Source organism: Botrytis porri, assembly GCF_014898465.1.
Source record: "Botrytis porri strain MUCL 3234 chromosome Unknown BPOR_025, whole genome shotgun sequence".
NCBI lineage: Eukaryota > Fungi > Ascomycota > Leotiomycetes > Helotiales > Sclerotiniaceae > Botrytis > Botrytis porri.
In genome coordinates this window covers 231,981-244,342 of record NW_024066099.1, presented here as the reverse complement: position 1 = coordinate 244,342, position 12,362 = coordinate 231,981, and the positions used below count along the sequence as shown (strand labels likewise).

The 12,362-nt window shown below is 38.3% G+C and overlaps 3 protein-coding genes across 3 annotated transcripts; 1 reads left to right on the top strand and 2 right to left on the bottom strand.

The window, feature by feature from the left end:
• Positions 1 to 3,666: 3,666 nt before the first annotated feature.
• EAF01_011835 (uncharacterized protein) lies at positions 3,667 to 5,657 on the bottom strand (the record flags this gene model as incomplete). Its single annotated transcript, XM_038920093.1, has 4 exons — positions 3,667 to 3,831; positions 4,103 to 4,794; positions 4,894 to 5,083; positions 5,463 to 5,657. 4 exons carry the CDS (start codon positions 5,655 to 5,657, stop codon positions 3,667 to 3,669), a joined length of 1,242 nt encoding a protein of 413 aa, XP_038764483.1.
• A 1,443-nt stretch (positions 5,658 to 7,100) lies between these two features.
• EAF01_011834 (uncharacterized protein) lies at positions 7,101 to 8,057 on the bottom strand (the record flags this gene model as incomplete). The annotated part of the gene is made up of 4 exons (XM_038920092.1): positions 7,101 to 7,166; positions 7,249 to 7,627; positions 7,726 to 7,845; positions 8,038 to 8,057. The coding sequence occupies 4 exons, from the start codon at positions 8,055 to 8,057 to the stop codon at positions 7,101 to 7,103; spliced, it is 585 nt and encodes a 194-aa protein (XP_038764482.1).
• A 2,844-nt stretch (positions 8,058 to 10,901) lies between these two features.
• On the top strand, positions 10,902 to 11,706 carry EAF01_011833 (uncharacterized protein; the record flags this gene model as incomplete). The annotated part of the gene is made up of 2 exons (XM_038920091.1): positions 10,902 to 11,027; positions 11,221 to 11,706. The coding sequence occupies 2 exons, from the start codon at positions 10,902 to 10,904 to the stop codon at positions 11,704 to 11,706; spliced, it is 612 nt and encodes a 203-aa protein (XP_038764481.1).
• Between the last annotated feature and the right edge of the window lie 656 nt (positions 11,707 to 12,362).

Genomic DNA, 12,362 nt, shown 5'->3' with positions numbered 1-12,362 from the left:
TATTATTAACATTCTTCTCCTGAAGACCATACTATATTAATCAATAATAAGAACGAAAAGAATATAAAAAACAATTTACAGTAGTATAATACATATCAACGAATTAGATGAAAAAGAATATAATAGATTTTATAACCTTAATCTATTACACTCATATAATAGCTTTAATAATAATAAAAGTATAGTATAACCTTTCAACTATGATATATATAGTAGTCTTAAATATGTTAAAGAAATTATAATACTTAGAAGGAATCTTAATAGGTTAATCGATATTAATAATACTAATAATAATAGGTAACTTTTTATAAATATAAAGGTTATAAATGGTTATAAAGACATTAAGATTCTAATCAACATTATAAATATCAGGATTACCTATAACCCTTTATATATTTTTCTTATAAACAATAATAATATACAAAACTATTATTATAATATTTATACAATTTATAAGAATTTATACTAACAAATGTTTTTTTAACAGGGAACTTTTAAAGCTAAAATTCAGAGATAAGATATTCATATTATGATATACATCTTTTCTAATATAATAATAAGGGTATTTCGTATAAATATAAATATAGATTATAACAAGATTATAAGTAAATTAATATAAACATTTAATACTGTCGGAACGTATAATCACGTGCTTAAGCGAATCATATGATTCTTCCTATTATATATATAATGAGAAGAATTATATCTTATTTTAGAACATCTTAATTTATATTATTCATTTTATATAGGCTATATAGTACTGTATATAGTAATTCGAGTTGACGTCTCCCCCCCTCTAAGTGTTACGGGAGCTGCCTCTAGGGTCACGTGGAAGTGGCTAGAGATCTCTCGAAATGGTTTAGATTAAACTTTAAGTAGGAATTCAATAAGGTTGTAATTAATTACAATTCTCATAATTATAGTAATAAAACTAATGATTATTCTTGAGTATAAAGCTCTACATATAAAGAAACCCTATTCCTTATATAAACCTTCGTTTTTTATAGTATTATAAGGTTCTGTTCTACTTGAATCCTTTGGATCTTATAAATCTAAACATTTATTCTTCGATCCCCTAGATCCTCTAGGTCCATCATGTGACCGTTTGGCCATGTGACGCGGTATGTTGGATACCGTCATAACACTAAGTGATCTCAATAAATACAATAGTTACGAAATAAGTATATAATAAAACGAAAATAAAAAAGAAACCTTTAGACATCTATTCTCTTCTTAAAAGATATTTTAAAGGGGTACTATTTCAAAAACAATAAAATAATATTCGAATTAATAAAGATAAAGGAATAATAAGGTAGATATAAAATAAAGTATAATAGAATATCTAAGAGAATATAAAAGGATTTATATTTTATTATAAAGAATAAAATAAATTATAAATAAAAGATTAGGGAAGGTAAATAAAAAAGAAAAGAATAAAGAAAATAAAAAGTAAATAAAGAAATATAATTGCTATAAAATAAAGATAAATAATTATAAAGTTATATTATAGTAATAATAATATTAATAATAATAAAAATTGTTATGTTATAAAAGAGGAGAAAGGGGGGTTTATATTATTATATTAAATAAAAATAGGCTATATATTATTAATTTATAAAATGGAAACAAAATAATTATAATGATATTGTCTTCAAAAGTATAGATATTATAGATTATAAGTATTAGATAGAATAGGTATACAATATAGACAACTCAATAGAACATTAAAAGGAAATAGGTTTTTATATCTTTTTCTTATTTATTTTATTCAATTAGATATAGATACAGGCGTATCGCATGGTTTTAGTATAGCTATATAGATCGAATCGATTATGAATTTACTATTACTACTAGCTAATATATTAACTCTAATATCGAAAACAAGTCGATTCGAACGAGCTCTTACTTCTTTATTAATCTCTATATAAGTAAAAAGTTATTAGATATACTAGATTAGTAAATCATATTCTATAGTATTAAAAGATTTCTTTTTAAACTATAAGAGTATTTTATAAAAGTATCTTTTTCATTCTCTTTTTAATTTCTCCTTTTTAATCTTCTTTTTTAATCTTCTTATTAATATTATTATAAGAATAATAAAGTTAATATAGTACTATAGTATCGAAAGACGCTAGCGTCAACGCTAGCGTAGTCACATGATCCCTGTCTCAATACTTCTTTTTTATAGTTTATTTTCAGTCTTAAAGAAATATAACTATTAGAATAAAACTATATATTTATATAAATTATAGAAAAGTAAATAACGAGATTAAGATAATAATAATATTTAAAATAAACCTAGATTATAAAGTATTATATAGTTTATAAGACTATGTTTTATTTTGTTCTAAGATAGATTTTGTACTTATAAGATACCATCACCTGACTCAATGAATACGGTACCTAGAAATAACAGTAGATCCATGCTGATTGATCTCGTCAGGATCTTGAAAGACCGAAAGGCCGAGATGAATTTTCATTAGGGCCAGTCCTCCACCATGCGATGTTTGAACATACTTGGTCGTTCTATGAGTCTGGATTCTGCCCACCGCAAAAAATTTCAAGGCAACCACTGTTTTCTTGTCATGAAATCCCGGAGGATTTTCATTGCGTCTGCCTTGAGATGGCCTTCCGCATATGCAGTCATGGAAAGTATGCAATTCTTTCATGTAAATTTCCCAAATACCACCTACATCAAGCTATGCTTGCTGCCAAGCATGTCATATCGAGTTTCCCCTTTACATTACCTTATTTTCATGTGCCGTAATGCCCCGGTAAATGCATTGGAATAAATAAGCATAATATAAGCACCCCTTAGCATCAATCCTCAATTGCATCATTGAATGCTTGAGTCTTGTCTCAATTTCACCGAGTGTTTCCCACCAAGTTGCTACGGATTCCCACGCTATCAAACAATCAACGTCTTATCACCTAACTTCAACCCGTGTTCAGATGATATTCATCTATCTAGAGCATCGCAACGGCCATATTAAACAACGGAGCAATTGACAGATGCTCGATATTCGGAGTGAGGGTCTGACTGAATTATCTTCGGTACAATGGCGAGCGAACCTTTCCTTGGTGTAAACTGCAAAAGACGATAACTCAATTTGGAAATGCAAAATATAATCCACGGATGTTAACGAGAACTTGCAACTACCCAACGCAGTCATGAACGCTACATTCTTCGATTGCCTGAAAGTTTCAAATGCCACTTGGGCATATTTACCTTACTTTCTACAGTCTGCCGTGAATGAAAGATGCTAAGTACAGGTTTCGAGATCAAACCCCAGAATCTGATTAGCTTTGTCTCCAAATTCGCAAATTGATGGGAATCTCCTACAGAAACAATCGGAGCGAGCGGTAAGTTGCTGCTTGTGACGGTCCAGTTTAGTACAGTCTGTATCAAAGTCAAATGGAAGAAAGAATTTGACCCGCAAGGAATCTAAAGAATAGACTGTACATTGATTAAGTCTAGATTTTCCCAGCTCGTACCATTTTGTTTCTTTTTCATCCACGAAAACACCATTTTATCGTGTTTCCGAAGCCTACTTACAGTTTAGACATTCTTCTCAGTGTCTAAATACATGAGTCAACAGATAATCTGATCTCCTCAGGTCATCCTCGTCAGCTCAAACTCTGCCTTCGACAGGTAAGCCACTACTTTTATAGCTCCTCCTTCTTCCTACTTTCTTTGACTTCTGTAACCTTTCCCATATCCCTCAGTCCTCTCTTGACAACACTCGTCAACATTTCGAAAACCACCTGCGCACCACTGAGTGCCGTTTCTTCCCCTGCTCCATCATAGCTCGGACTAACCTCCACGACATCCTAAAAATCCAAGAATTAGTATTCGTAATCAATGGGAATGCTATGATTGGAAAAGGCGTAGTTCAAGTTTTGAAGTAAAATTCGATGATGGGTGGCAGGACATGCAACAGCACTGAAAAGAACGCTGTTTGCGATTCGCCAATGCTTGAAATCAACTCAAGAGTTTAATTGATACAGGAATCAGACGTTATCTTGTTGTAGGCGTTTGGTACCCAATTTGGTAACTTGTTGGGTGCACGAAATAAGAATCGAAAAACTTGACAATACTCACCGCACCCACGACATTCAATCCCTCTATTCCCCTTAATATTCTAATCAGCTCCCTCATCGTCCATCCACCAGGTTCAGGCGTGCCTGTTCCTGGTGCTACGCCGGGATCCAAAACGTCAATATCAATACTAAGATAAACCGGAACTTCCGTTCCAATTCTCTCCATAATTTTCTTTACCACGCCTTGAGGTCTAAGATCATCAATATCATCCGCGGAGATTCTTAAAAAGCCTTGTCTATCATCATCCTTATAATCCGCGTAATTATCACCACTTAGTCGTGTTCTCAATCCCGCATGGACACTACTACCGTTCATGATTAATCCTTCATTTGAAGCGAGCCAGAACATGCTCCCATGGTTGAATTGCGCTTGCATACTTGCCCATGGATCTGGATATTTAGCTGGGTGCCATGTATCAAGATGAGCATCAAAGTGAAGGACGGCGATTGGTTGCTTGTAGACCTGACGAAGAGCCCGAAGAGCTGCCAGTGCTAGACTATGGTCACCCCCTAGGGAAATAATCTTTGGATGGGTAAGTGATGATGAGGAGGGCTTCCGGTTTAGTAGTTCGGTATAAGCTGCCGTCATTTGATCTAATGCCACGGCATTATCCAAGGGAGTTACTGGGATATCTCCGCAATCAAGAATGCGAGCAAACGATGTGTATGGATTTATTCCAGCTCTCGTATTAACTGGCAGAAATGTTTAGCTCTTTAGTTTTGGAAAAAGTGTATTCCCCATCCATTACTATTTCGTTCGTGGGTTAACGGATCAAGCGCACTAGAACTTACATCCTCTAAAGCTAGTTTGTCTAGCACTAGCGGCTCGAATAGCTTTGGGTCCGAATCTTGCCCCTGGCCGATAGCTGACTGCCGTGTCGAATGGAACACCTAGAATCCCTATATCGAAAAGTTCCTCGGGGGTAGTGAGGCATTTCTTGTATTCAAGATGGGCAAATGTCGAAATTCCTGAGAAAGACCACTGCTTGCAAGGGTTTATTAATCATTATGTGATGAGTTTACGATTTTGAATGATGATGACTAGATGTGGATTGGATAGAAGAGTATGAATGTGGAAAAATTGCACCTCCTATTCATTCTCTCATTCCATTGCTATAACCACATGCCTCGGACACAGGATTGTACACAGGATTGGGGAAATCTAGATCCTACGGTATATGCCACTGGGCATATATCCTTTCGTAAGAGTCTTATAATCAAGTCACCAATCCATAATACAAGAATGTAGATCCGTCACTATCACGGTTCCTTGATTATTTACCATAAATCTTTCGAAATTATGTCTCCCTCCTGTACCAACATGCTTACAACAAAAGTTTAGAACAACAAAAATGACTGACCTCAAACCCCCAAAGTCTCTCCAATTCTTGCTTTTCTTCCTTACTCACACTTCCATCGACCTTTCCAAGTCCCAATCTCTCTACATTCAAATGTTGCTGTGCAATTTCATCATGCTGATGCCCCACCACAAAAGTTGGTAGGAAAACCCCACATGCTGCCAATAATGACAGTGACTTGAAGATGGAGAGCTTCATTTCTTTTTTAAACCTTTCAAGATTTTTGTGTTCGCATGTCCAAACGGTCGAAGGAAGGAGACGGGGAACACAAAAGATCTATGGTGGGGAGCCTCCTGCTGTTGTCTTGATATAGGAACGAAAATGATCATCTCTCTAAGAGCTCAAGTTCCATCGTAGATAACACGCCCTCTCGATTGTCTTGCTGGAGGGTGACTTTGATAAGCTCTATCGGGTATCTTTGCCATTGATTACAAATCGTTACATAAGTAATTGATAAGTTTTACAATGAAAATGTTCCCCGCGATGAGCCAGCTAACAATTCGGCTCGGTACTTCGAACGGTCTGTCTAATAAGTTTGTCTGTCCACTTGTCCACTAATATCGGAACCTCGAGCCTATCATGATTGTCCCTTATCTTCAAGCTCCGAGTCGAGACTTTTTGTTCGCGCATTGAAGCTCCAATTTATTGATTTACTTTACAAACGGTTCCACATGTAAACCACAGCCATGCCATGCTATCTATGTTATGCTTGTGAGATGAAGATTGTCAGTAGAATATAGCGTCAACTCAAACCAACCAACGTTACAGGAATTCGAAAGGTGGTGAACATCATTCGATTCCATAAATCTAATTCAGCTCATCCGAAAAACCTGTAGACATAACGCCATGTCTTTCTTATGTGAATCGAGCTCGAGAAATCATATATTCCCCCCTGCTTGACGGACGACGCCACGACGCTCCCTGCCGCTGTGTCCTTTCACAGGTTCAAGGATCTCGAATCCGACACAAGCTAAGAATTGTATATTTTAGCTCACAATAAGATGTATCAAGGTATCAAAATTCTGTATATTGCACTCCTGCTCCCTACGCTTTACCTACAAAACACCCCAGCCCACACGCCATATAGAAAAAGATGTAATCAAAGCAGACTTTCTGGGAATCGATTCTTCGGATCAAAGTAACAAGAGAGGACTGTAAAAAGAAAAGAAAAAAAGCTTTCGCACGTCAACCCGTTTCTCTACCTCCCTTCGTTCCCACAACCTCAAAGTCCTGCCCCGGGAAATCGATTGAGAAAATTGATACTCCAAGTTTTGTCCACATTTTGTCCACATATAATCTCCCTCGATGTGGAAGCACTGTATCATCCCTCGAGTCTTTTCGCTACTCTTCCCCTAAAGATTTCCTTGCCGTTTCAAAATGACGCATCATACCCCCATTTCTGAATTGAAGGCGCAAGAAGATGACGATTCTTGACCAGTCCGGTGATGTGTGAATATGTAACGTAACTTTCGATTTCCTCCACGGTGATACAACACTAGGATATTCCGAACTTATGTAATTGCTCGAAGAGGATATGGACAATGAGATTCAAAAGAATAAATGGGGAAGGTGACGGTGAAGAGCGGTACGAAAGAAGGTAAGGTAGAATGTTAATTGTTTGGTCTATGTAAAACAATTGAATTAAAGAATTAAACATTTATGTTGTTTCTTCTTTGGCGCAGGAGGTTCTAATGCCGCAACAATCGCCTACTCATAATTAGCATTTTCCCTTTTTTCATGAATACCTCGATAGAAGGTGTGCCGCATCCCAGAATCAAGGAATACATACTTCGTCGAAAACATCCTTCAACTTGTATTGAGTCAGAGCACTACACTCAACGTACTTAACAGCCCCCAAGTCCTTGGCCATCCTCTCACCATCACTCTTTTCGACCGGCTTCATCTTTTGTTTTGTAAGCTTTTCTTTGACACTGGGATCATCTCTCAAATCGGTCTGTGTGCCAACGATTAAACAAGGTACGCCGGGGCAGTGATGGTGAACTTCTGGGAACCATTTCTCTCGTACGTTCTCGAATGATGCGGGCGAGGTTACCGAAAAGCAAACGAGGAAGACATCGGTTTGTGGATATGAAAGAGGTCGAAGTCTGTCATAATCTTCTTGTCCGGCGGTATCAAATAGACCGAGTGTATATGGTTCATCCCCGATCCTAGTAAATTCATGATCAGAACAATATCCTGTCGCTGTATATGTATTGAAGAGATGGGAGAAATGAAGTTGAGAAATGACGGTGTAAATCAAACTCACATAACTGTGACGGCATAGTTATCGAAGACTGTAGGAACATATTCGGAAGGGAATTTATTCGTAGTATAAGATATAAGTAAACACGTCTTTCCGACAGCACCGTCACCGACGACGACACATCTATTGATCGATATTACATGTTAGCTATGATTGGAGTCATTGAAATAAGGTAATTCTCCGAGATCATTCTTCAATCCATGCCACAACAACAGCTTCATCATGATCATCAATCCCCCAATGAAGCTACGTAATAGCAGATGTCCAAGAGCAAGACAACGGAAAGGAAGAAGGAATTATGAAGGAGATACGAACTTTATCGTTGCGACGACCATTGTTCCGTTTGTCTAGAGACAACAATAACCCGTTCTTGATTATCTGGGGGAGAATCGTTCTTTCAAGTCCACTTTCTCCCGAAATCAATTCAACAAATGTAAGAAGTTGTTCGATGGTTGTATCGAGTTGCGCTCGGTCTGTAGGAATTGATTGTATGCAAAATGACGTTCGATAAGAGTGGTGGTGATATTTGATTGAGAGAGGGTGGTTGAATGTGATGTGTGCGAAATGAAGGATTGGAAAGATTGAATTAAATTGAACTGACTGAAAGTAGGGGTTGAGGTTGAATGAAAATGCACGAGAACGAGTTGAATGAGATTGATCCAGGAAAGTAATAATAATGCATGCAATATGCGCAAACGATTTCCAATCTTTTTGATAATATTCGAGGTCTGAATTATCAGGCAGAAAATGTGACGAGACAAGACATGCTCGAGCGAGACGAGACAACAATAATAAGATGGGGATGGGGATGGGGATGGGATGGGATAGGATAGGATAGGATAGGATAGGATAGGATGGAGATGAGATGGAATGGGATGAGGATAATGATTGAACTCCTTGTAATTTTCTCCCCTTTCTCACTAGGTCAGTACTCGAGTAGGGACTCTCTCTTGTTAGCTTATTATCAGTATTTATCATTATGATTTCCTGTAGTTGTGTGGTTCGTGTATTTTAAAATTTCCTAGATTTTAATGGTTTGGCGATGCAAGTAGGGTGTTTTGGTGGTTCGGTGGTTCGGTGGTTCGGTGGTTCGGTGGTTTATGCTCCTTTTTGATTCATTACTTTATATTCTATTCGAGTAGTGTAGGTACTTATTAGATGGAGGTAGCGCTGTATGGGTGTTGTTGCGTTGTATTGTACTGGCTTGATTCTTGTAACTGTGTATTAATACCTATGCCATTAGTTGCCAACACTTGACGGGAAGGTTGGGGCGTTGGAAAGACAGCGACTGAACAAATCAAAATTGGATTTATCAAGGTTATTTTCTCATTGACTTTGTTCACACGGTGAGTTAAAGGGATGAATAAATAAATGGGTATCTAGCTAGGGATATTACAGAGTAGGTATCGGTGTACCTTTCCCCCTCTGAGATGCTCTTGATCTGGCTCGCTATTGCTCTAGTTGCCGTTCCTGCTGCGGTTTCTTCCCTTTCCTGTCCAATTGGAAGAAAGTATAAAGCAATTTGGTGCAATAAGGTCTTTCAACTCCTCCCAAGCAAACGGAAACCTATTGACTATCTGCTGAAAATCAAACTCTAGCAGCTTGCTCATACCCAGCATTCAACACATTATTCCAATGGGCCAGGTACTCAGCGCATGAAAGGATTCAGGTAGGGCAAAACAAGCAAGGTGGGTAAAGGAGGGAAAGGAATGGCAAGCCTAGATTGAGGCAGGCCATGCTGGCAGGGTAGGTAAGGGTCTGAAGCAGAGAGAGAGGGCGGGATGGGATATCAGAGCGAAATATTGATTATCTACGAAGTACATATCAATGCGACAGAACCATTGATTACCACCAATGCCCTTCCTTACACCTGCAACTAATAAGTTACAGCCGTGACAAGTCGATGATGAGTCGGTAGGTAATAGGCAGTGGTAAAGTAGGTAGTAAAAGAAAGTAGATGGCATTAAACGTCTAGGGTTCTCTTTTCTAAATTTCAATGCGAAGTACAAAGTATTACACTACCAAGGCTTGGAAAGGGAAGAGGAAAATAATGATAGCAGCTGACAGCTTTATCAAAAACATGAAATTCTCAATGCTCTCCATGCTCTCAATGCTCTCCATGCTCTCAATGCTCTCAATGCTCTCCATGCTCTCCATGCTCTCCATGCTCTCCTTCTCTAACTAGTGCGAGCTTCCACGGCAGTGGTCCAGCGGAGTGTTTTCAGTCTCGAAAAGAGTCTTGAATGTAAGTACAATGTAAATAGAACGAGAATGGTAAAGTTTAATTGCAGTGATGCTCTGTGGATTGGATAGAGTTACTACCCACCTGCATGCAGGCATATTATACCTTGGAGAAGATTTTCAAACGTTGAACTAAAATAAAATCAATCATTCATTCCTAGGTTAACTAGTCATAGGAATTAAATACCATCATCAATCATGGCCAATTATTACCAATCATCACAATCATTACAATTATTACAATCATTATAATCATCACTCAATCATCACTCAATCATCACCCAATCATCACTTTGTGGTGCCCTATTTTGTAAAACACAACACAACACATCATCAATATCTTCATTTCTTCCCCTTTGGACTTACTTCGCATTCCTGCCCAGGTACCCAGTAAGAACTCGCGTAGACAATCAATCGACCGAATTTCCTTATTAAGCAGTCTCTAATTAATTATCTACGGAGGATTCTCCACCTTCCACGAGTTTTCTTCTTTTCTTCCATGATCCTTGATGAAATCCTAGCAGTTGGCTCGCTGGCACTCCACCTCGCAATTCAAATCATAATCATAACTTACCTCGACTCTCGAGAGTACCTTCGTACTTCGTAGTAATTATTACCTTATCTTTACTGGTACGTACCGGTAACTGAGTCTTACAACAACACAGACTACTTACTACTCCTCCATGCTAGCTAGGTCGCTAGGTCGCTAGGTCGCTAGGTCGCTAGGTAGCTATTCTTCCCAGACTCCTTCGAGAATCACGATCCAAATATCGAAATTTCGCCCTGAAATCATATCCGACGCAACGCACAACGCACAACACACAACACACAACGCACTACACACTACACACTACACACTACGCATAACTCACTACGATATCTTAATTTGATCTTTGCCCCTTGCAATAAAGTCTAATTCACTAAACTCGGACTTCACCATGTCTATCTCTATCTCTCCCGTTCAAGAACTTAGCCTGGAAATTGATCATCTGTTTGAACAATACCTTCAACTTTTGCATCAATACAGTGCTTTAAGATCTAAGCTCTCCACATTGTCGTCATCTGTTAGTTGTAAATCTCTTCTTGCAAGATCATGTCGTTCAATATATTCACCATACATCTTGATGATTGAACCCCTCATCCCTCTTACCCCTCATTGATCATTAGCACAGTCCCGTATCCTCTCTTCATTCCCAGGTGATGATCAGGAAATCCAGTTTACTACCTAGGTACTCATACTAATACGAACGACAACAGATGTACATTAATTTGTCCCGAGCCAATTTTACGCCGCAGAATGGAATCCGTTATGATACCTCGTTCTACGATGATCGTATTCAAGCACAGAGGTTATGCAATGTAACGATCCCCGAAAACGCCTCGAATACACAATCGACAAATTTTACCCCTCCTCCTCTGTTCGCCATTAACGAAGCTTCTACTTCGGAATCGAAATCGGACCTTTTGAACAAAGATACAAATGGAGATGATGGCACGAAAACTGCTTCCAAGAAGGACCCATTGAGAATGTTTGGGCTTTTCACCCCTCAGGCTTTGAAGGATACAAAGGAAGATAGCATCAAGATGATGGATGTCATTCCGAAATTGGTGAATACCGAGAAAGCCATGGAAGATCTCGAAATTCGCATACGAAGAGCTAGGAAGTACAGACGGAAGGCAGAAAGTGAGGAACAAAAGAATTTACCAGCGGAAGCCGATCGCAAGTCCATCAATCCTATTTGAAAAGTTACAGTACGACAGTACAATTCGACATCACATACTCGGCGATCAGATAATACTGTACGTTTGTGGGACGGCAAAAGATGATGCGCAGTAAACTTATCCAATTCCATGCGCATTTCTCTGTAGGCAACGAATATGGGAATAACGGGACAAGGATAGATGTGAGAGCCTGCTAGAAAATTGGAGACGCAATATGTTGTGGTTGTGCTCGGGATGACGTGCAGATTTTGTTGCAGGTGGTTTGGAAGACGGGATGAGAATTTAACTTCCTCTCATGAGCTGGTCGTACTCCTGATAGGCGGCCAGTTGCGAATTATGAGTTCTCAATGTTTCTTTGATTGTTCTTGACATTCGAGAAACCCTTCAATACCATGCACGTATTCGAGTTTTCTAATTGAAGATGGAAATGCCCTCGCCTCACTCATACCTACACCATTCTGACATCCAAAAATAAATTATTATCCTACTACCTACACGTGGTACAACATTTGCCAAGCCACGTGGTCATTCTGACAATTTGCCTTTTCGAGGCTGTCCGCACGTATATCTATGTCGTGATGTCCCGTTCAAGACACGATTCCATCTGTCTCCATGCCGTTTTCGTTCGACACCGATTCCTAAATTGGAAAGCTGGCTGGAGAATTAGAGCGATACTA